The sequence below is a fragment of the Pteropus medius genome, unplaced genomic scaffold, assembly GCF_902729225.1.
Source record: "Pteropus medius unplaced genomic scaffold, Ma_sr-lr_union100, whole genome shotgun sequence".
Classification (NCBI taxonomy): domain Eukaryota; kingdom Metazoa; phylum Chordata; class Mammalia; order Chiroptera; family Pteropodidae; genus Pteropus; species Pteropus medius.
This window is the reverse complement of record NW_024352784.1, coordinates 3,573,228-3,599,812: the sequence shown is the minus strand read 5'-3', so window position 1 is coordinate 3,599,812 and position 26,585 is coordinate 3,573,228. Positions and strand designations below refer to the sequence as shown.

General features: G+C 31.8%; 1 protein-coding gene across 1 annotated transcript in view; it reads left to right on the top strand.

Annotated features, from left to right (window-relative positions):
• FCHSD2 (FCH and double SH3 domains 2) overlaps positions 1–26,585 on the top strand; it is a 212,655-nt gene that overhangs the window by 21,300 nt on the left and 164,770 nt on the right. Inside the window, 1 exon segment of the mRNA XM_039848321.1 lies at positions 11,573–11,618. Coding sequence (XP_039704255.1) covers positions 11,573–11,618 — 46 coding nt within the window.

The window sequence follows — 26,585 nt, the reverse complement described above, 5'->3', positions numbered from 1 at the left end:
TTGTCTATCTTCTTTGGAGAAACGTATGTTTAATACTTTTGCCCATTTTTAAATTGGACTGTTTGTCTCTTAGGTTTGGAAGATTTTTCTATATAGTGTGAATATTAGATGTTTATCAGATATATGATTTGCAGATATTTCTCCTATTCTGTTGTCTTTTCATGTTCTTGATAATGTCCTTTGATGCACAGACATTTTAAAATTTTATGAAGTTCATTTTACCTATTTTTTTTGTTGTTGTTGATTGTGCTTTGTGTTTTATCTAAGAATCTGTTACCAAATCCAAGGTCATGAAGATATACTCTCTTGCTTTCCTTTAAAAGTTCCATAGTTTTAGCTATTACATTAGGTCTTTGATCCATTTTGAGTTAAGTTTTATGTCTGGAATGAGCTAGGGGTGAGCAACTTTATTCTGTTGTATGTAGAAATTTAGTTGTCCTAATGGCATTTATTGAAGAGGCTCTTCTTTCCTTTTTTAAATGGTCTTGGCATTCGTGTTGAAAATTAGTTGGCCATAGATGTTTTGATTTGTTTCTGGACCATCACTTTTATTCCATTGAAAAATACTATAAACCAGCTCGACCTCACAGACGTAAACAGAACACTCAACCAACAAAGCAGAAGACAGGTTCTTCTCAAGTGCACATGGACTTTTCTCCAGGATAGACCATAAGTTGGACCATAAACAATTATCAATTTAAAATGATTTAAATCATACAAAGTACTTTCTCTGACCATAATGGAATGAAGCTATAGAAATCACTTAACATAAGGAAAACTGGAAAATTTGCAAATATATGGAAGTTAAACAATATACAAGAAGTTGCTCAAAAGAAATCACTAGGGAAATTAGAACTACTTTGAGAAGATGGAAAATAAAAATGCAACAAACCAGAACTTATGGTATGCAGTGAAACTACTCAGGGAAATTTATAGCTCTAACCACCTACATTAAAAATGAAGAAAGATCTTGAACCCACTTAACTTTACACCTAAGGAACTGGAAAAAGAGCAAACCAAAGCCAAAGCCAGCAGAAGGAAGAAAATAATAAAGGTTGAATCAGAGATAAACGAAATAGAGAATAGAAAAATAATAGAGTAAGTCAGTGAAACCAAAGTCAGTTCTCTGAAAAGGTCAACAAATTGTCAAAGATTTAGTCTAAAAAATAGGGAGGAGGATGGAGAGGGAGAGGACACAAGCAACTAAAATCAGAAATGAAAGTGGGGACATTACTCTCGATGCTTCTGAAATAAGGATTTTAAGAGAGTATTAAGAGCAGTTATATGCCAAAAAATTGGATAACCTGGATGAAAGAGACAAATTTTTAGAAACACGCTAATTACTAAAACTCATTCAGGAAGAAATAGAAATTCTCAGTAGACCTTTAATAAGAGATTGAATCAGTAATCAAAAAAATCTCACAAAGGCAAGTCTACGACTAGACAGCTTCATGGGTGAATTTACTGAACAACTAAAGAAGAATTTATACCAGTCCTTCTTAGACTCTCCTAACACAGTCTATGAGGTTCTCATTACCTTGACATCAAAGTCAGACAAAAATATGGTGAGAAAACTAAGGATCCACATTCCTGATGAACACTGATGCAAAAATCCTCAACAAAATACTAGCAAACTGAATCCAACAAATTTAAAGGATTATACACTATGATGAAGTGAGATTCATCCCAGGAATGAAAAGGTCAACATAAGAAAATCAAAGAATGAAATATATTAATAGAATGAAGGAAAAAAAACACATGATTATATCAATAGAGGCAGAAAAAGCATTTGACAAAATTCAGCACTCTTTCATCATAAAAATGCTCAGTAAACTAGGAATAGAAGGAAACATCCTTAAGATAATAAAGATACATATGAAAAACCCACAGGAAACATTATACTCATTGGTGAAAGACTGACCAATCAGGAGCCAGACAGGATGCCTGCTATCAGCACTGCTCATTCTCTTGTAACTTTGACATTCTTTAATTCTATTTAAGTGGTATTTGCTTCATTAGTTTTTTTAATTAAGTTTTAAAAATTCATCTGAAATATTTGATTACATATTTCTTCTGATCCATGGCAGCTTTTTCTCATGCGTGTCCTTTGCCACTAGGTTTTTCCTGTTTTCCTTCTTTTCTAGATTTCATAGTCATATAGATTCTGTTCCTGCTTCCTTTTTAGTTATTTCTTTTTGAATGAGGAGGATTTTTCCTATACTACTTTTTGGAATATCAGTAGTAGATATCTCAGGGTAGCTATTGTCATCCAAATTTATAGTAATTTTTTTCTGACCAGGCTTATGTGTATGAATTTATTTTATTTCTCCCCAGCCAGGGAAGATTGATTGCTGCAGGGCCATTCATAATGCAGTTGTCTTACTGTCTTTTTGCCACACTAGCTGCCTAATTTCTGCCAGAATTACTTGTTGACATAATTCTTAATTTAGTACTGTTTTTAGATCTTCAAACTATGAACAGCAAGCAGAACACCCTCCACCACCCCATGTCCTGTGTTTTCGTTGTTGCAAATGTAGTTTAAGTTTTATACCTTAGAAAGTACACTTGAAGAAATCTGCTCTCACTACTCCCTTTTAAGTCTTGGAGCCTTATGCCTTATATTTACCCGCTTTCTTCAGTTTAATTGTCTCTCTTTTGAGCTATATTCCACTTATACTTTATGTTTCCTAGTTTTATTGGAAACATATATTTGCATTTATGTTTTTTTATTTTTGTTGTTTTGGGGTCATTTCTGAGAGGAGAAGGGAGATTCTGACTTGGCTCTGTCATCTAAGACCAAAAGTACTTAAAACATATTTTTTGTTAGTGCTTTGCATATTCCTTTAGGCAAAATATTTAAACTGAGTTAAATTTCATAATTATAAACTGTGGAATGTGATATTTTCACTTATTTACCAAATACTTTTCTAGCATTTACTATGTGACAATTCTAAGTGCTTTATAAATGTGTACTCATTTAATCCTTATAATAATCCTGTGTGGTAGGTATTCTTTTTATTCCCATTTAATTGATAGGAAACTGAAGCACAATCAGAAAAATTAATTTGCCCAAGGTTACCTAATTGATAAGAAATAAGAACACTTTCTACTTTTCATTCTATGACTAATAGCATTTGTAGTTTTTGGCATTATCTGTTTATACCTTATGCTAATGAATCCCTTGAGAGCAGAGTCCATGTCCCATGTTTATATTTCCAGCGCATATTTAGTAGAATACCTGAAATTCAGAAGATAATCAATGTTATTGGTAAATTAATATTCTTTATTAGGAGCCAGATAATTTCCTTGTATAGGCCTGGGGCATGACTACGCACCATGACCTGCCTAGTTAGGAATTTATGATCAGGCTACCCTGTGAGGTTACTTTTGTTTAGATTTATTACAAAGCCCCTTTTTTGTCTACACATTATATAAGAAACGTCAATTATTTTCTCCCAAGTGGTTGTATCATTTACATTCCCACCAACATGTTAGAGTTTCATTGCTTTATATCTTCAACGATATAGATAGTTATCAGTTTTTTCATGTTAGCTATTCTGGTGGGCGTATTTATTTTAATTTTTAACAGTCACCATTATGGTTATTGATAACCCACCTTGACTACCATCATTAATAATTTGAACATTCTTAGGTGTTCTGCTTATTCTGGTGATGAATTACAGAGTTTGGGAGTCCCCAAGACAACCCTCGTTTCTGGCATCAGCTGCAAGTTTGGAGGTCTCCAAGGTCACCCTCACTTCTGACATGACATTCAAGATTGGGGTTCCCCAAGACCACCTGCAGATTTGATAATTGGTTAGACAACACTCACTGAAAATTTACTAAAGGTTATGGTTTATTACAGCAAAAGGATATATTTTAAAATCAGCCAAGGGAAGAGGTGTCACTTAAATATAATTGACTGCCCATGTGTCTGACTTTAATCTCCAGACCTAACCTCCACCCATCTCTCCACCCCACACCCCTACCCCACCTCTGTCCCAAATAAATCACATTGTCAGCATAAACTGGCATGGCTTAAGGTCTCCAGGTAAACAAAAACTCTCTTATCAGGCATGACATTCCAGAAGTTAAGAGATTACTTCCCAGAAGCCAAGCACAAAAACTATACCTCCCTTTAGGAGGGTTAATCCTTCACTGTACACACCTGCCTTGGTTTTTAAAGCTCACTTATACAAAATAGTTGTGTTAATTGACACAATCTGACCAACATCAAGAAACTTAACTGGTCCATGTGGTTATAGATTATGATCTTGGTTCTGCCTGTCCCAGAGCTAACCAACGGAGCTATTTATTTCAAACTTATAGAGTCAAACCTGATTATATAGTTTCTATCCATTCATTTATTTATTTACTCAGCAAACTTTAATTGAACGACTACATTGTTCAGGCACTGTGCTACACATATAAAATGAAAAGTAAACTCGTTGCTTCCAGAGAACTCCAAAGTTGATTCACAGACAGTTATAATATTTGAAGCAGGTACTGTGTTACATACATGCTAGAGGACCTCAGAAGATGGGTATTTAAATCACAAGTGTAATTCAAGGAAGACTTCTCAGAGGAGGTCATGGTTAAGCTAAATTTAGAAGGACGAGGAAGGTTTAGTGCAAATGAGGGGAAGGGAATTTTAAGGAAAAAGGACCGTATTTGCTAGAGTGTGAAAGCACGAGCCCACTGGTCCTTTCAAGAAACTTAGCTGGGGCCTACTATGTGAATGGGGGAGTTTACAGAGATGAAGCCATACTAGCAGTTAAGTTCTGATGGTCAGCAGCCTCTTCTGTCATGTTAAAGGCTTTTAGATCTTTATTCTGGGAGTGATGAGTCATTTCAGAAATGTTAGCTGGAGAATGGTTTGATCAGATTTGTTTTAGGAAAATTATTTAAAACATTAGATTTTATTAAAGAATTATTTATTGCAAGGATTTTTATTCTTATTTCTTTTTATATGATATGGAATGTATTTTTTTAAATATAAGTGGATGAATTGAAAATTTGTACTTTTATATCTTTGTAGAAATAATAGATAATTATTGGAAAAAACATAGAATCAGAGTAGAAAATAAGAGTCTTATACCTCCTTCCTTTAACAATAAAAATTTGCCATATATCCTTATTTTTAATTTTCTTCTGGTATTACTTTTTATTTTTTTACATATATGATATTAAATACGCAATTTTGTACATTTTTTTCATAAAAATATTTTGGAAATTAAGAACTTTTGGTAAACACTTTTAAATAATATTCAGTTATTGGATCAACCATACTTAGACATTCTTCTACTGTTTAGGTTTTTTATACTATTTCACTATTAAATGGCTTTGAACTTAAAATTTTTTTAAGATAGAGTCTCTGAAGTAGGTTATCGGGTCAAAGTGTATGAACATTTTTAAGGCTTTTGCAAGATAGTTTTGAACTGCCATACATTCTTTGAGTGTCCTGCCCCCATGAGTATTTTCTAGGTATTTATGAGTGTACACAAGTATCTATATTGCATAAAGGTATATATTAACATGTTTTTAAGATAAAAGGAGATCTTGCTTTACATACTTTCCTGAAGTTTTTAAAATGTATTAGATAATATCTTGTAACTTCCTTCATAGTACTTATTATTATCCTATTTACCAATAAACCATTCTTGTATAATGATTTGTTTGCTATCTGTTAGTCCTACTGGATGTCTGTCTTATTCACTGTGATATCATTAGTACCTGTACAATGTCTAGCCTGTGATAGCCAGTCAGTAAGTAAGTGTTTATTGCATGAATTCATTGAGGATATCTTTCCATACCAGTACATATAGATCTACCACATTCTTGTTAGTGGCTATATAGGATTCTTCTCAATGAATGTAGTATAATTTATTTTGAAAGGTTGGTTTTATTTAACTATTAAATTTAAAAAATAGGCAGTAGGAATATAAAATATAATAGTTTGATGGTTTTTCAAAAAATTAAACATGGAATTACCATATGACCCAGCAGTTCCACTCCTAGGTATATACCCAAGAGAACTTATAACATATCTCTACATAGAAACTTATAATAAACAAATGTTTATAGTAGCATTATTTGTAATAGTGAAGATGTAGAAACAACCCAAATGTCCATCTGTGGATGAATGGATAAACAAATTATAGTATATCCGTGCAGTGGAATATTATTCAGTCAAAAAAAGGAATGATGTATTGATACATTCTACAACTTGGATGAACCTTGAAAACATGCTAAGTGAAAGCCAGACACAAAAGGCTACATATTATATGATTCTATTCATATGAAATATCCAGAAGAGGAAAATCAGTAGCGAGAAAATTAAATTGTCACCGGGGGAATGAAAGGGGGAATAGAGAGTGATTACCTAATGATTATGGAGTGTTCTTCTAGAGTGATTAAAAAGTTTTGAAAGTAGAGAGAGGTGTTGGTTGCATACATTGTGAATGCACTAAATGCTATTGCATCGTACACTTTAAAATGGTTAATTGTATGTCATATAAATTTCACCTCGATAAAAATATGTATGCATATATACATGATATAAATTCAAATAAATACAAATAAGAATGCAGTAAAAGATCTTCTGTCATTATAACTAGTTCGTTTCTTCATGTAGAGCCATTGTTAGGCTAGTTTCATGTTAAATATTTCAGGGAATTCTATCACAGTGATTCCTAAGGGGACCACAGTAGGCATTTTTGCATGGAACAGTTTTTCATTTGAGGAACTATTGTAATTGAGAAGTATTGTACTTATCATAATGCAGCATATACATGTAAATATTTTTATATGAAAAGATAGTATGCTATATACATACTTAACATTTACTTAACATTGTGTCTTCCTATAAAGATGTCCCAGTACCATTTACTAAATAATCCATCCTTTCCCCTTTGAATTGAAATGTCTTCTTTTCAGTTACTAAATTTTTATGTGTATTTGGGTGTATTTCTGACCTATGTTTCATTATCTCTCTGATTACTCATGTTCTCTTACCAAGCTGTTTTAATTACTGTTGTTTTTAAAATTAGTTTTTACTATATGGTGAGGTAGGTCTTTTTTAATATTATTCTTTTTCAAGATCTTTATAATTATTCTAAATTTTTTTTCCATATGAACTTTATACTTTATCTAGTTGAAAGAAAAAATACTTTTGAAATAATGGCAAACTTATCTCAACTCCCTAACCATTGGCAATCACTAATCTACTTTCTGTCTTTCTGGACTTGCCTATTCTGGAATTTTGTATAAATAGAATCTTATAACATATGGCCTTGGCCTTTTATGTCTGGCTTCTTTCACTTAGCATGTTTTTGAGGTTCATCTATATTGTAGCATGTATCAGTACTTTATTCCTTTTTACGATTACATCATATGAATATGCCACATCTTGTTTATCAGTTGATGGACATATGGCTTTTTTCCACTTTTTGGCTATTATGAATAATGTCGCTATGAACATTCACTTACAGGCTTTGCGTAGACATATGTTTTAAGTTTTCTTTGGTATACAGTAGTCCCCCCCCTTATCTGCGGTTTCTCTTTCCACAGTTTTAGTTATAGTCAACTGTGGTCTGAAAATATTAAATGGAAAATTCCAGAAATAAACAGTTCATAAGTTTGAAATTGCATGTTGTTCTGAGCAGCGTGATGGAATCTCGCAGCATCCTTCTCTGTCTCACCTGAGTCAGGAATCATCTCTTTGTCCAGCATATTCATGCTGTTTATACTACCCGCCCGTTAGTCTCACTTATGAGATTGACTGTTATGGTATCACAGTGCTTGTGTTTAAGTAACCCTTATTTTACTTAGTAATGGCCCCAAAGAGCAAATGCAGTGATCCTGGCAATTTGAATATGCCAGAGAGAAGCCGTAAAGTGCTTGCTTTAAGTGAAAAGGTATGTATGTATAGGGAAAAACATAATGTATATAAGGGTTTGGTACTATTCACAGTTATAGGTATCCACTGGGAGTCTTAAAATGTATTATTCTCAGATAAGGAGAGGACTGCTGTATACCTACAAATAACTACTATGGCATATGGTGACATGTTTAACCTTTTGAGGAATTCCTAGACCGTTTTCCAAAGCATCTGCACCATTTTGCATTCCTACCAGCACCATATGAGAGTTCTAATTTCTCTACATCCTTGCCAATACTTGTTCTTATCTGTCTGTTTAATTATAGCGCTCACTAATATTTTCAGAGGTTTTATCAGAAACCGATAGTGAATTTTAACAAATGCCTTCATATCTAATTTGGAGATTATCAGAGGATTTTTTTGCTCTGCTCTCTGGATGTGGTGACTCATAATTTATTTCCTAATATTGATGATGTTGATTTTGAGTAGTTGTCATCTTAGATTCATTTTCTTTCTTTAGAATAGGAAATTACTTCATAGACATGCAGTTGTTTAATAACAACTAAAAATTCCACTGAGAGTTTTAAAATTAGTCGATATGCATGTTCAGAGTAAAATAGTTCCTGTTTTCTTGCACACTTCACTTCTTTCACCCTTATTTCATGAAGAGTTACGTCTAAGCTTAAAGGGTACTAAATAAGTAGCTTAAATATTTACTTTTATTTTTTTGTAAAAATATTAAAAATACCATGTCTTTCAAAATATAGGTAAAGTTTTAGATTTTTTAATGGGGAGAATTTAAGCTAGTTCATTTTAGTTAGTTTGTTTTGCCTGAGTATTTACATTAGGTGGGAAGAGAACATATTTGGTAGCACTAGTCATCAGACTTTCTAAGCTCAATTTTATTTTTATTTTTTTTAAATTAAATTTATTGGGGTAGATTTGGTTAATGATATTATACAAGTTTCAGATATTCAACTTTATAATACATCATCTGTATATTTCATTGTGTGCTCACTATTCAAAGTCTAGTGTCCTGTCATATATTTGACCCTCTTTCGCCTCTTCATCCTCCCCCATTTCCTCTTCTCCTTTGGTAACCACCATACTGTTTGTGTCTGTGAGTTTGCTGTTTTGTTTGTTCGTTTATTGCTTTATTTTTTATATCCCGCATGTGAGTGAAACCATATGGTTCTTGTTCTTTTCTGTCTGACTTATTTCACTTAGCATAATACTCTCAAGGTCCATCTGTATAGTCCCAAATGGCAATATTTCATCTTTTCATGGCTGAGTGGTATTTCATTTACATATGTACCATACTTTTATGCAAATCAATAAATGTTAATATATTACATTAACAAATAAAAGAAAAATTTTATGATCATATAAATTCAGAAAAAAGCATTTGATAAAATACAACATCCATTTATGATTAAAACACTCAATTAAATGGGCATAGAAGGAAAGTACCTTAATGTAATAAAGGTCATATATGACAGACCTTCAGCTATTATCATATTCAGTGGTGAAAAACTGAAAGCTTTCCTCTAAGATCAGGAACAGGACAAGGATGCTCACTATTGCCACTGTTATTCAGCATAGTACTGGAATTCCTAGCCAGAGCAGTCAGGTAAGAGAATGAAATGAAAGGCATCCTAATTGGGAATGAAGAATTAAAACTGCCACTATTTGCAGATTATATGACTCTATATATCGAAAACCCTAAAGACTCCACCAAAAGACTATTAGAAACAATAAAAATGTAGTAAAGTTTCAGGATACAAAATCAATATAAAAAATCTGTTGCATTCCTATATAATAACAGTGAAATATCAGAAAAAGAAATGAAAATAATCTCATTTACAATTGCAACGAAAAGGATAAAATACCTAGAAATAAACTTAACGGAAGTAGAAGACCTATACACTGAATACTTCAGGACGCTGAAAGAAATTGAAGACACAAAAAATGGAAAGATATTCTATGTTCATGGATTAAAAGAAAACTTACTATTTTGGTATATCTATATGTAGAGAGAAATATATGTATGTATAACCCCAAACATATATATATGTATACATGTACATATATATATACACATATATATCTGTAAATATATAAAATACAGTTTATAAATGCATATATAAAGTGCATGTATATATATATATAATAATAGTTTATGTGTTTTAAAGAGAGTAGACTGTATTTTAAAGGATCGTGTTAAATATAATGTGCAGTACCCCATGAGGAAAAAGATTTTGCTCAACTCTTTTTCATTGTTTTAAATTGTGGTTAAATACACATAATATAAAATTAACTGTTTTAACCATTTTTAAGTGTGCAGTTTAATGGTATTAAGTACATTTATACTGTTCTGCAGCCGTCACTACCATCCATCTATAGAACTTTTCATCTTGCAAAACTGAAACTCTATTCCTATAAAATAACTCCTCTGATTCCCTCCTCCCACCCCTTGGCAGCCAGCATTCTACTTTCTGTCTAAATGATTTTGACTGCTCCAAGTACATCATATAGATGAAATCATATAGTGTTTGTCTTTTTGTGACAGTATTATTTCACTTAGCATACCGTCTTCAAGATTCATTCATGTTATAGCATGTGTGAGGATTTCCTTCCTTTTTAAGGCTAAGTAATAATTATTCACTAAGAATAAATGTACTAAGGTCTTCAATAGTTGTATTCCTTATATAAGAAATGAATAGCCATTGTGGTAAATTTAAATGATTATTAAAGTGGAAATTTTGGCTTATTGCCTTATTTTCTATTCCAACTCTTTTCTTTACATTTTTCACTTTTTGTTTTGATATGTCTACCTTAATGAAGTACTTTTAAGAGCACAGATACCTGGCACCTAAAGAAAAGTCTTTAAATTCCCACTAGTCAAGGTAAATAGTTAATGAATTATCATATTTCATTGACTCTACCTTTCCTATGGTTTATAAGGTACACTGTTATTTCATGTACTGTTAAGATAGAAGAAAATGTTGCCAATCATTATTAAAAGATGAATTCCAATGTAATGTTAAAATGTGAAAAGTGTTTACCATAGTATTTATGAAATATAATACATGTATGGAAATGGTGCTCCCAACATACCACAACATGTAGTAGTTTTGCACTTTGTATTATATCTCTTGTCAAAGACTAGAATGAAAGAAATGATCTGACTATTTTCATGTTGAAAAGCTGATGAAAATTTGATTTTAATCTTATTTTCTGTTGTTCCCTCTGCATCGGTTAAGTCAGTAAATATTTAGTGCCTACTTTTTCACTAGGCATTCTAATAACAGTAGTTAACATTTATATAGCTTTTACTATATGCTAGACACTATTTTGAGTACATTATACATTTTAATTAACTAAATTTTGTGTTATCCTTGTGAGGTGGGTACTGTTACTATTCCAATTTTACCAGAGAGGAAGCTGAAGCACAGAGAAGTCAAGTGACTTGAGTAAGGTCATACAGCTAGAAAGTGGTGGAGCTAGGATTTGAATGTAGATTGCCTGACTCCAGAGTCTTTGATGTCAGCAGTATTCCTAGGCACATAAGATGAATGAAATATTGTCCTTTCTTTTAACACAGCTTATCAGGCAGTATTTGAGGGTGTGTTGATAAATTTAAATGAAATTATTGTTATATTTTTGGTAATGAATTTTTATTTGTATTTTTAGGACATTCAGTCAGAAGAAGGCTGCTATTGAAAGAGAGTATGCACAGGTAAGCTTGGTAATAGAGGTCCCCAATCTAGATATACCTCTTTATAAGGTGTAAGAGCAAATATGGTTGTTGGAGAGAAGCCTTGGTATCATTGTATCTTCCTTCTCAATTCTGGCTATCTCGCTTTGATTCCCCTTTTACTCTATTTGAATCTTCAGATGAGCTAAATTGCTCATCTGACTACAAAGAAGGTCATGGACCTTTTGGGAGAAGATAATATTTACAATATTTGTAAAGTATTTACAAGTATAAACAATAATACATTTAACAAGTATATATATTCATTTTCCCTTGTATATTTCATTCTCTGCAGTTTTTTGAAAGTTTGTTATTTTCATTCAGGCATTTATTTATTTCTCATTAGGTCCCTGTTGATAGAGAATGGTGTGCTTTTAGTGGATGGTATGGCATTATTTCTAGGGATCTTAAGCATTTTCTTCTTTTATTTTAATTAAACTCTTATTTGCTCCCAGATAGTTAAATGTGTCAAGAAAAATTTGTATGGCTATATCATTTTGTGGATGTGTAAGCTTTAATAACTTACTCTTTTTTGTACAAAAGCAGTTTAACATAATTTGGAAATTTTGGCCCTTGTAAGCAATTAATGTCTGTGTGGAGGAGAATTCTAAAATTGATCCATCCCCCCCAAAATTATAAAAGTAGTATTTGTAACAAAATTTAAAAATACAGGAGAACGTTAGAAGGAAGAATTAACTCCCAGGAAATGGTGTATATAGTAACCTCGCTGCTGTTATTGATATTCTTATTATAAATAATGAAATTGGGGCATAATTTTTTCTTTGTACTTTGTCAAATTTTGATTTTAGTTTTATCCCGATTTCATTGTAGTTAACCAGGTAGCTATCTATATTTTATTTGATAGTCTTAGAAGAGAATTATCTGTTCCTTGAAAACTAGATATACTCATTAATTTAGTCATTAGTTATTGAGTGCTTATTATATATCAGGTGCTATATATAATGAATATCATCAGTTCTAATATTAATTGCATTTATTCTATGCAACTATAGTAATTATAGCTAACATTTATTGAATCCTTACATTATACTAGCACTTTGCTCATTATTTTATGTATATTATCTGGTTTAATCCTCAGTAAACCTATGAAATTGTGATAGTTACTCCCCTTTACAGATATATTTCTGTTGAGATCAGAATATATGATCTGCTTTTGAAATTTAATATAAAGTGAAATTTTTGTATGTTATATCCTTCTGTAATATGGTTTAAAGTTTTAATAATTAAATAGAACAGGTTTATGATTAAAAATATAAAATAGTACATTAAATTGTATGAAAAGTAGCAGTTCTCTGCCCCACTACCAGTCTTATTTCTCAGAGAAAAAATTAAAAGCGGGTGCTTCTTTTGGTTCTCCTGATGATTATTTCCATATCTTTAAATAATGTGCTTATAACTGATTTTTGATTTATCAACTCTAGACATTATTGCTCAATTACTTCTTATAATAAATGAGAAATTAGCTTCCTAAGCCATTTCTTTCCAGCCTACTCTTCTCAATATAATTTGTCACTATAAATTTAGACTTCTGCTCCTTATTTTATTAAATTTATATATTTATGTATATATAGATATATTTATATATGTATAGATATATCTATTTATGAGTATATATGTATGTATACAGTATAGTGGAATTACATTTACAGAGCAGTCAAATTTACTCTTAAAAAATTTCTTTTAATGTCCATCAAGTAGATTATACCTGGTTTTATTTATATAATTTTATATAATAATAGATGTAAACTGTGTAAGGTACCTAATAATGCATATTTCATAATTTCACAGAATAGTAATCAGAAATTAAAGTGTTCTAGAATCTATCTGCTTGGGGCAGGTGAGCAAAATTTATGGAAAGCCAGTTTGCTGATTCTTTTTGTTATTTGTCATTTTTGTCTTTTAGATGATTTTTCTCAGTTCTCACTCTTCAATGTTTTCAGTATTAAATTTCATTTTTTTCTTGAGGATATAGACAGAGCTATCTCTTCTCTCTTCTTTGGTTGCCAAAACAATGTTTTTACTTCTTGTCAATAGAGAAACCCCTAAAATAATTGACACATTCTTTCTATAGATTTTGTCAGTATGTACTGATTATGTCAGGCTTATTATTCACATTCCCTATCTGAGGACATACCCTTGATGATACGGTATGGTCACAGAAGACAATTGCACTATTTAAATTATTTCTTTTTCTTCTCTGGCTCAGTATAGAGTTTAAAATTGTTAGGTTGAAATATAACATATACAATAAGATGGACAGATCTTGAGTATACTGTTTGATAAATTTTTATGAAGTAAACACAGTCATGTAACTGCTACCCAGAATAAAATATAGACTATTACTAGAGCTCCAGAAGCAGTCATTATTCATACCTTCCAGTGGTAACCAGTAGACTCTCTTTTATCAGAATAGTCATTACCTTTGAATTTCTCACTGTTTTTGAATTTAAATTGAATGGTATAGTATAGCATATACTCTTCTGTGTTTGATTTCTTTTATCCAGCATTATGTTTTTGAGGTTCATTAATATTGTTGCATGTAAGAGTAGTTGATTCTTTTTCATTACTATATAGTTTCCACTGAATGAATATATCATACATAGTTTGTTTTTCCAGTTTACTAATGATTAAAATTTGAGTTATTTCCAGTTTTGGATGATTTTGACTACTGCTTGTGAGCAAAAGGTTTATACATGTGCTTTGACGGACATATAGATACATTTCTGTTAGGTATGTACCTAGGAGTAGAACTACTGGGCCATTGGGTATATATGTATGTCCCACTTTAGTAGATACAGCTGGTTTTCCAAAATGATTGTACCAATTTACACTCTCAACAGCAATGTATGAGAGTTCTAGGTATTCCACATCTTTGTAGACACTTGGTATTCTCTAAAATTAAAAAGAGTGATATTTGAGTGAGCATATAGTAGTATCTCATTTCTTTTTAAATAAGCTTTAAAAAATGGACATATAACATGCATACAGAAAAGTGTGCAGATTCTAAGTGGACAGCTCCATGAATTTTCAAAGTGCACACCCATGTATAACTAGTACCCAGGTCAAGAAGCAGAATATCAACACTGCCCCAGAAATCCCACTTGTTCTCCCACCATTAGCGCCCTCACTCTCACACAAGTATTCACTATGCTAACTTTTTTAAACAGGCTTATCGAGATTTAATTAATATGCAGTAAACTGCACAACTTATAATTTGATAAGTTTTGACGTGTATTCCTGTGAAACTATTGTCACGATTAAGATAATGAACATGTCTGTAACCTGCAAAAACTTTGTCATGTCCCATTATATTCCCTCTCTTCCAATCACCCTCTCCTTGAATCTATTTTTCCCATCATCCTCAGACAACCACTCATCTACTTTCATCACTATAGTTGGCAATTTTAGAATTTTAATTTAATTCTGTAAAAATGGAATCATATAGTATGTACTCCATTTTGTCTAGCTTCTTTGATTAGCATAATTTGTAATTTATGTTGTATCAGTAGTTTATTTATTTTTATTGCTGAATCATATTTTATTGTATGGCTATATGACAATTTATGTATTTACCTATTGATGGACATTTGAGTTATTTTTATTTTTTTGGACATTTCTCCTGGGTAAATACATAGGAATTGACTGGCTGGATCATTTTTAACTCCTTAAGTAACTTCCAAACTGTTTTACAAAGAGGTTGTAGCATTTTACATTCCCACTATCAGTATATAACTGAGAGTACCAGTTGCTCTATATCCTCCCCAAGGCTGGATCTAGTTAGTCTTTTCAATTTTAGAGATCGTAACAGATTCATAGTGGTATTTATTGTGGTTTTAATATGTGTTTATCTAAAAGCTAATTATGCTAAGCATCATATTCATGTGTTTATTTGCTATCCATACATATTCTTTGGTGACGTGTTTATTCAAATCTTTTGCTGATTTTTAAAAGTTGAGTGGTTTGTTTTCTTTATTTTTTAAAACGTTTTATTATGAAAAAATTTTAAGCATATGTGAAAGTAAAAGCAGTTTGTAGAACAATGAATTCTTATTAGGCATCAGCCAGCTTCAACTATTATCAATACGTTATGAAACTATTTCACTTATGGCTCCTCACACGCTATCCTTTGCTGGTTACTTTTTAAAAATACTTTTGTGAGGCATAATTTATATATCACTAAAATTTATCCATTTTAATGTATAATTAAGTGATTTTTAGTGAATGTATAGAATTATGCAGCCATCAGCACAATACAGTCATAGAACATTTTTATCATCTCAGTGAGTTTCCTGTACCTGTTTGTAGTCAGTCTTTGTTGCCTGAGGCAGCCATCAGCTTTATGTCTCTATAAATATTCTGGGCATATCATAAAAATGTACTCTTATGGTATATAATCTTGTCTGGCTTCTTTCATTTAGCAAATGTTTTTGAAGTTCATGCATGTTTTGTTATATATCTATAATTCATTCCTTTTTTTGTGAGCAGTATTTCATGATATGGATATATGTTACATTTTGTTTTCTCATTCACTAATTGTTAGGTACTTGGATTGTTTCCAGTTTTAGCTATTATGTATAATGCTGCTGCAGACATTCACATGCTAGTTTTTATTAGGACTTGTGTTTTCATATTCTTAGGTATATACCTAGGAGTGGAACTATCAGGTCATTTGGTAAATTTATGTTTAACTTTTTAAGAAATGGCCAGACTGTTTTCTAAATTGGCTTTACAACTTTGCATTCCCACTAGCCGTGTATGAAGGTTCCAGTTCCACATCCTCACCAATAATTGTCATTGTCTGTCTTTCTAATTATAGCTGTTATTATGAATAAAATCCTTATGAATGGTGTGCCACTGTGAACATTCTTGTATGTATCTTTTGGTGACTATGAATGTGGTCTATTGGGTATATACCTAAGGAACGATTTGCTGTGTCATAGGATATGTGTTGTTCAGCTTTGGAATATATGCAATGGTTTTCTAAAGTGATTGTTGCAATTTACACTTCAACCAGCAGTGAATGAGAATTGTAGTTTCTTTAAAATCTTTGTTTTGTCTGTGGTTTTCATTTTAGCCTTTGTGGTGAGTTTATAGGGGTAAAGAAATTGTGGATTTGATTAGCATTTTCCAGATCACTAATGAAGTTAAGGAAATTTTCAGACATTGGTTGAGCATTTGGATCTTTTGTTTCATGAAGAACCTGTTAAAGTCTCTTGTTGGCTTTTTTCTTTATATATTCTGGATTTGAATCCTTTGTCAGATACATGTATTATAGATATCTCTTTAATCTCATGCAGAAATATCATGTTTTATGGCTTGCTTTTTATCTGTTAGTTTCTTTTGATGAAAACGAGTTCTCAATTTTAACGAAATATGATTTATTTTCTTTTATAGTCAGTGTTTTTTTATGTCTTATTCAAGAATTCATTGCTACGCTAAGGTCTACCTAAGATATTATGTAATGTTATGGAATTTTTACTGTTTAATCTTTCACGTTTAGTGCCATGGCCTATCTGAAGTAAACTTTTGTATATGCTGTGGGATTGGGGTCAAGATTTCATTTTCTATGTGGATATCCATTGAGGCAGCACCAGATATTGAAAAGTTTATCCTCCCATTCCACAATATTATAGTGATAATTTGTGGTAAATTAGGTAGCTATATATGTGTAAGTCTGTTTTTGGACTTTTTTTTATTCCATTAATGTATTTTTTTGAAATCTTTTTGCCAATATTGCACTGTTTTAATTACTATAACTCTATAATAAATCTTGATATCTGGTAGTATAAGAGCCTTCACTGTTTTTGGCCTTTTATATTTCCATGTACATTTTAGAATCAGTTCGTTTATTTCCCCAACATGCTAGTTGGGGTTTTGATTGGGATTGCTTTGAATCTTTAGTTCAACTTGGGGAGAATTAACATCTTAACAATATTGAGTCTTTCAAACCATGAACATCTCTATTTAGTTCTTTAATTTTCTCAGGTTTTCCAGTATTTTAAATACTCAGGTTTTGAGTTTATCCAACCCTTCGTTTTGTTAGAGACCTCTTTTCCTGAGCCAGCACCCTCTTGTTTCCACCTCGGTTTTCTCTGTGGTTGCTGTATAACTCTCACTTGAATATTTTTATTTCTTTCTTGTGTTGGATTGATCGTTGGGCTCTACTTTTCTTCTTAATTTAATCCTTTATTTTAATAAGTTTTTTGAAATATTTTATGCAGTAATGTCCTAAGGTTTTATATTTATATGTATATATATAATTTCACTATAATCTAATAAAGTTTTGTGAAGAACAGGCTTTGAGCGCACAGAATACTTTAAGTCCCTGATATAACTTTAGAGAGCTACACAGTTTCTTTCATATGGATATAACAAAAGTGAAAGATATTTTTTGTAGTAGACTCTGGAAATCAAATGGAAAAAAATCATCTGTCCTCTCTTGTAGCAGTTGCCTTTATTAATTAATTAATGTTCTATAATATAACCTTATAATATTTTCTATGTACATGTATACACTTTAAATATATTGAGTGGATTTATTTAAAATTTATAAAGGCATTGTTTATTCAGTGTATCCTTTCTTTAGTTATCAGTATTTTATGAACAACTTTCCATATTATCATTGAAATAACTGCATATTATAATTTGGGATAATTATATTTAATTTTATTTGTTATACTATCATTTATTTAATATTTTGTTCAGTTTTTAGGTTATTTCTAGTTTTACTTTTTACATAAATAATTTCTTAAATGTAAAAGCCAATATATTCTTAACTGTTACATTTATATACATTTTAAAATCAACTGAAAATTAGACCATTTGTCATTATTGTGGAGATTTCCTTTAGCGGGTCTGCTAGTTATTAAATTGAAAATACGTGAAATATCTCTGTTACCGGCTGTCTAATAATGTTTTGGAATGACACTATTATAAACTTTCCTTTTGGGAAGTTCCATAGGTTTGGCTATTATTTGTTGTTGCATCATCTAAATAGTCAAGACTAAATATCTCAAAAAGAAATGGAATCACAATTTATATGAGCAGCTGCTTTGAACTTTTTATTTCTTCTATCAGTTTTAAAATGGTATTTAAAAATATGGTGGTTGTGTTTTGGTTCCTTTTTAATATTTTTGTCTTGTGGTTTATCTCTGTCATGGGTTCAATCTTATGAATGTTGATGTTTCCTTAGTTAGACCATAAAATAAATGGGAATCTATGCTCTGGAAAGATCTACTACATTTAATTTTTTTTTTTTTTTTGGTAAACTACTGTTTTAAAATTAGATGTTTATTTTAATATATACAAGTTTTCATGTGTTGACAATATTTATCGAGCGGTCTTCTAGGACTGGATGTAGCAGTGCCCAAAAAAGAAAGAAAGAAAAAAGTCCTAGCACCAATGGAGCTTATATTCTGTGGTTGTGCGTCATCTTCCAATTAAATAAATTAACTTCTTTCTCTTCAGAGCCACTGATACGGTACTATAGTCAGTTGGAAAAAATGACCTTTATAGTATTATTACTAGTGGTGTACGTTGCCATTCTCTTTACAAAGGATTGATTGGCCAAAAAGGCTGAGGAGTATTTGTGAGATTTAGAGAACATACAGATAAGCTATCTGAATAGAAAAACATTACAAAGGAAAAGAATTCAAGTGAGATTGATCATATGAGAGCAATTCAAAAAAATAGTACCTCAAGCACATGCAGAGTAAATTTGTAATACATATTTAGGGGAATATTAGAAGAAGGAAATAAAATAATATTACATAATCTTATTTACACTCAAAGGGGTTTGAGCCCTGAACTTCAAGTGGCTTGTTGCTTTCAGTTTCTTACAAGGATATTAATGTTTATTTTTAAGCATAGTTTGTGAAATTTACTTTGTAATTCTCCAGAAATAACAGATGTGTTGCATATCTATTTATACAAACAGAACAAATGAATCTCTGAAAGCACAGAAGCCATATGAATCACTAAACAACATTAAATATTAGAGTAAAATCAAGGTGTTGGTAAAATCATTTGCAGTACTCAAACCGAAGTTGCTAAAGGCAAGTTCTGTGTATTAATATACTTCCTGTAGTCTTTGGCAGAATGCTGCTAGTGAAGGAAGGATACAAAAAGTTACTGTGGCTGGAGAGAAAGAGCAGGAAAAGATTGTGGACTTTAAGGGCGGTTCCTTGCCTGAGGACAAACACAGAGCAAATATGGACACTCTGTCAAATACCCTGTGGTAATCACCCTGTTGCATTTAAGTTTTTGCTATTTTTATTTTTTTAAGAAATAAACTTATGAAAAGTTGGGTGTACTACCCAAGAAGTTAGTGTTATATGCATGTGGTGGGATTCTTCTTTGGTAAACTTCATCAGCATAGAAGTTTAAAATGTAACTTAATTTAGCTATGTGCAGTTAGCTTTCTGGCTATTGCTGTTAAAAAAGCATCGGTAAAATTATTTGACATGGTGGACTATATACTTGGAACTCTCTGTTCTGCCAGTGTCATCATGTAGAACAGTAAGGAGAACTATCTTGATAGAAAGTTGGGAGTTGTTTTCTGTGTTCATACTGATACTTATTTTAAAAAATTATTTTATTTTTGAGTGCCTCAGTAATGGTTAGAAATACATTTGTGGAAAAGAATAGACTAATTTTTTTTTCTCAAAATAATATAGTTTGGTTTATAAAGTTTTAAAAACTATATTAAAAGAAGAAATTCTGTATATGAGAAAATGTTCGTATTCCTTGGCATATAAATTTGCTAGTGAGTTTTGCCTTTTTTGTGGCTATTCTATAGCACCCATTTAAACAAGTGAGTGGAAATTATTGCTTATACTGCTTTTATTCTTTTCCTCCCCAAATCCATCATTTATATTAGTGAATTTAGTGTTAGGCCTGGATAAAAGAGGGATTACAGAGAGGGAGAGAATTCAAACTAGAGTTGTAGTTTCAAACTTTTCCATGTGTTAATGTGCCTTTTCCTCCCCTGCTTTTACACAGGGCACAATGATTTTACATGTCTTCACTCATTTGTTCTTTGCCTGGTCCTGCTAGTTGAGTTTGGGTCTCTTGCTCCAACCATTGATCAAAAACGATGATTAAAAAAAATACTTCCCCTGTTTCAACCTCCCTATATAAGTTTCAGTTTATGTTGTGGACTCTTAACATTCTCTGTTCTATGGGTTAAACAACATAGTACAGAGAATGAATTGCTTTGTATCAGGCACTGTCCTAAGTACTTTACAGGCATTCTCATTTATGTTTTCCAATAACTCTTTGGGGTAATAACTATTATTCTCATTTTACAGATGTGCAAGTAAAGTAACTTCTCAGCGTCTTTTGTCTTCTGCTCCTTCCTCCCTTTTCCTTAAAATCTAGTTCTGGGCGCGTTTTGAAAGAGACATTGGCAAACTGAAATGCATCCAGAAGATGACCACAGATGGTACTGAGTCTGGAAATCATGCTGTTTGAGGAAATGGTTGTAGGGGCTGCAGATTTTCAATAGCTTACATTATGGAGTGTGTATGTGTGTAAAATCTGACTAATTTCTTGTAACTCTGAAGTGCAGAACTAGGAACAAGGAGTCGAGAGATCAGGATGACAAAAGATGTTTTCTAGTTCGAGCAAATCCAGAATGGAGGGAACTGTTGTTGTTGTCTTCAAGAAGTGTTAAAGTAAAATAATTGGTAGACCTTTATGTAATATATTTTTTTCCTTAAAATTTTTCTTTAATATTTCTTGCTGCTTATAATATTACATGGCAAATAAAACATCTGGAAAGGCTTTTCTTGTCTGAAGTGTGCCAATTTGCAACTTCTGATTTAATTGTTCTAGGTTTTATTTCTTAATCGGACTGAATTTTGAGTTTTGAGGCCAAATTATTTTCGCTCTCAACAGAACTGCTTTCACTGAGGTGTAATGAGAGTCACTATTCACTTAGTAATATGTCCAATTTTAATCTTTTAAAAATCCACCATCATTTATCAAGCACCTGCTTCATCACTGGCATTATGCTAGGTGCTGAGGGTGTGAAGAGGTTGAATGCTGTGCGTGCATGCGTGCATGCGTGCGTGTGTGTGTTCAGGAGGTTGGTATGTTAACTGGTTAGCGCTGGAATGTTATCAAGTACTACAGGGAGTAATGTGAGAGGAAGTTGAGGAACAGATAGGAACTATGTCATATAAGAGCCTTATAGGAAATAGCTTGATGAAATAGACTGCATTTATTGTAGAGATATTATTGTGGGTATTGCCTATTACATCATTAACAGACCATTTGTTATATGAAAGCTATGAACATCTTTGTTTACCCTATGCTTTCTGCTTGGAACAATGCAGTTCTTATCACTAATAACTTTTTATTTTTGCTCTGACTGCCTAGAAATTCAGTCTGAGAAACTGTAGCCTATATATCTATATTCTAACTTTTTACCTGGTCTTGGTCTATTATTATGTTTAATTTTCTCTGATTCTCCTTTTTGTACATATTTGTATAAGACATATATTATTGTATTATACATAATCTGAGAAGTCATTTTAGATTCTTTGTAGAATGAAACTGACCACCAATAAATAAATATCTAAGGCTGTAAAGCAAATCAGAAGTTTATTAGAAGTCTTAAAGGATTTGAATCTGCGAGACACAGATTCAGGGAAAAACCTGAAATATACTCTGGGGAAGACAAAGAGAGCAAGAGCTTATAAAGGCAAAAATCATAAGTTGTAACAAAAGAAACTTGTCTTATTGGCTGTTGAACATGGTGTGATGACTAGTTCAAAAAAGGTTGTTAAGGTCCAGGTGGTGGTACTCTAGGGTAAGCAAGTTCCAGGATGTGCTTCTATGGCAAGCATGAAAGTACAAGAGTTAAAACTTCATTTGAGTTCTCTATGCAAATGAAGGATACTAGTTGGTGAAGTGGGTTGGCTTCTTTCAAGATGAAGTGTGCAGATGGTCTGTTTGCTTTGGCGAGGAGGAAGTAGAGCTCAAGATGTTCAGAGGTGGAATAAGCATAAGGCAAACCTCTTTGTGACCTAAAAGCTTCATTTCAGTTCCCTTGACATAAATGACTATATCATGGCAATTTCCATTCACAAATCTAAGGTAATAAACTTTACTTTTTGCTGATTAGTACGGCATAGGCTTATAAAGAATATAATTGCATTGGAGTATCTGAATCTTCCAAAGTATGAGCAATTTACCATTTATGAATCTAGATGTTTTATTTACTTTTTGGGAACTCAGAATCATTTGTTAATCTGAACCTCTTGTCTTCAATTCTGGAAAAAATTTCACTCATTATTTCTGCAAATATTTCTTCAATATTTTTTCTATCCATTTATTCTAAAACTTATTATTGTCATAAATTGGATCCTTTCAGTCTGTCTCTCATGTCTCTTAGTTGCTCTTTTACATTTTTTATTCTTTGTTCTGTGTGCTGCATTCTAGATAAATTATCCAGTTTGAACTTCCAGTTCACCAGTTCTGTGTTCAACTGTGTCTATTTGAGGATTTTATCCTATCTGTTGCTCTCTACAGACCATATTTTTTATTTCTAGGATTTTTTATTAGTTCTTTAAAGATATATATTTGTCATATAATATATGTATATGTGTGTGTGTCACCAGTTTTTGTTTCAGTTCTGAGTGCTTTCATAATTTCTTATTCTTTTAGAAGTGGAAATGATTTTTAAGTTTATCTCTTTGGGTGCTTATTTTGAAGTCTTTGTTGGACTGTTCTATATAATTAATTTCATCTCAAGCACATTTGTGTTCCAGTCATTGATCTTGTTAATAGTGTAAAAAGTGATGACGCTTTAAACCAAAAATACATAAAGAAATCTAATGGTTTAGTTCTGCTTGTATGTTTTCATGACAGCTTATTTTTAAAGAGGAAATTATTTCTTCATTTATTTCTTTGGATACCTCAAATATACTTAAGTTGAAGTTCTCATAAGACTTTTAAATGATTTTATTTGAAGTAATTTTGTGTTCAACTGTTGGAATATTGGTTTAAAGTCCCATTTGAGAAGAGATTGTTGATATTACTCTTTCTTTTTGTGCTCATCCTTCTCTGTCTAGTTGTTTTATACTTGTCTTCTTTCAGCTTTTAAGTCTCCAGTCTAGAGCCAGGTCTTATAATGATGGTTCACAGCTCTTGAACATAGTGATATTGAGGATATGGCAGATCTAGCCACTGAACTAGTGGAGAAAATGTGGTTGTTTTTGATTTAATTCAAGACTGTGTCTGGTTTTTTTTTTTTTTTTTTTTTTTTTTTTGCTTCTATTTGTCAGCAGTTCTATGTAACCTCTTGTCCTGGCAGCTGTTCATAGCATTTTTTCAGCTTCTCTTTGTGAACACAGGAATCCCACACTAGCCTCTGGTTTCAAGCTATGAACCTGGCTCCTGATCCCTGTCCCACTTAGTGCCCTTTAAATTGACTTGACTTTATGTAGGAACCAAACTATCCATTGCCTTTTTATTTTATTGTGGTAAAATACACATAATAAAATTTACCGTTTTAAACCATTTTTAAATACACAGTTCATTCGTATTAAATACATTCACATTGTTGTACAGCTATCACCACCATTCACCCCTATAATTCTTTTTATCTTGTAAAACTGAAATTCTACACCCATTTATACAATAGTTCCCCATTCTCCCTTCCCCCTGCCCCTGATAACCACCATTGTACTTACTATCTTTATCATTTTGACTACTTGATGTACCTCATATAAGTGGATTCATACAATATTTGTCTCTCTGTGACTGGCTTATTTCACTAAGCATAATGTTTTCAAATTTCATCCACATTGTAACATATGAAGAATTTCCTTTTTAAGGCTGAATAATATTTCATTGTATATATATACCACATTTCGCTTATCCATTTATCCATCGGTGGGCATTTGGGTTGCTTCTATGTTTTAGCCATTATGAATAATGCTGCTGTGAACATTGGTGTACAAATACACTGAGAGCCTACTTCCAATTTTTTTGAGAACCTATAAGTGGAACTACTGGATCATGTGGTAATTTTTTGAAGTACTGCCATACTGTTTTCCACAGTGGCTATACCATTTTACATTTCTACTGAATAGGATACAGGGGTTCCAGTTTTTCCACATCCTTGCCGACACGTGTTGTTTTCTGTTTTTTTGATAGTAGCCATCCTAATAGGTGTGAGGTGGTATCTCATTGTAGTTTTGATTTGCATTTCCCTAATTATTAGTGATGTTGACCATCTTTTCATGTGCTTTTAGACATTCATATATCTTCTTTGGAGAAATGTCTGTTCAAGGTCTTTGCCCATTTTTTAACCATTTTTTTTGTTGTTGTCATTGAGTTTTAGGAGTTCTCTAAGTAGTCTGGATGTTAATCGTTTAACATATATGTAATTTGCAAATATTTTCTCGCATTCTGTTAGTTACCTTTTTATTTTGTTCATTGTGTATTTTGATGCACAAAATGTAAAAAATTTTATCACATCTATTTTTTCTATTGATACCTATTCTTTTGATGTCATAGCGAAGAAATCATTGCCAAATTCAATGTCATGAAGATTTTGTCCTATGCTTTTGTCTAAGAGCTTTATTGTTTTTGGTTTTACATGTAGGTTTTTGATCCATTTTTGAGTTAATTTTTTTGTATAGGGTGTTAGGTAAGGGTCCAACTTTATTCTTTTGCATGTGGATACCCAGATTTCTCTTGTTGAAAAGGCTGTCCTTTCTTCATTGAATGGTCTTGGCGCCTTTGTCAAAAATAATTTGATCATATGTGTAAGAGTTTATATCTGTACTCTCCGTTCTAATCAGTTGGTTTATATGTCCATCTTTATGTTAATACCACTTTGTTTTGATCATTGTAACTTTGTAGTAAGTTTTAAAATCAGGAAGTATGAGTTATCCAGTTTTCTTTTTATTCAAGATTGGTTTGTCTATTCAGGGTGCCTTGAGATTTCCTTGAATTTTAGATTTGGTTTTTCTATTTTTGCAAAAAACACAATTGAGATTTTGAAACTGTATATCACTTTGTAGTTTTCAGATTGTCCATTGTTAATTTTAGAAATGCATTTGATTTTTTTGTATGTTGACTTTGTATCTTGCTACTTTACTGAATTCATTTATTCTAATAGTACTTTGTGGAATGTTTAGGGGTTTTTTTTGTTTGTTTTTTTTTACATATAAAATCATATAGTCTGCAAACAGATAATTTTACTTCTTCCTTTCTAACTTGGATGCCTTTTATTTCTTTTTATTACTCTGGCTAGAACTTCCAATACTTTATTGAATAGAAATGGTAAAAGCAGGCTTCCTTGCTTTGTTTCTGATTTTAGAGGAAAAGCTTTTAGTCTTTCACCATTGAGTATGATGTACACTCTAGGTTTTCCATATGTGGCTTTTATTATGTGGACATACATTATTCATTCTATTAGTTTGTTGGATTTTTTTTTTTTTTATTATGAAAGGTTGTTGTTGGATTTTGTCATGCTTTCACTGCATCAGGTGAGGTGATCACATGTTTTTTTCCCTTTAGTTTGTGTTGATGTGGAGTGTAATGTTGATCAGTTTTCATGCGTTGAACCACCTGTGCAATCCAGGTCCTCACTTGGTCATGATATATAATCTTTGTAATGTGCTGCTGTTTGCTAGTATTTTGTTGAAAAGTTTGCATTGGTGTTCATAAGGGATATTGGTTTGTAGTTTTCTTTCTTGTAGTGTCTTTGTCTGGCTTTGGTATCAGGCCTCATAGAGTTAGGAAGTTAGAGTTATAATGCTGGCCTCATAGAGTTAGGAAGTATTCCCTCCCTTAAATTTTTTGGAAAAGTTCAAGGATTGGTATTGGTTCTTTATTTTTAATTTTCAATTTTTTTTTTGGTGCTTTAAAAATATTTTATTACAGTTAGAAAAAGAAAACATTTTAGATCTT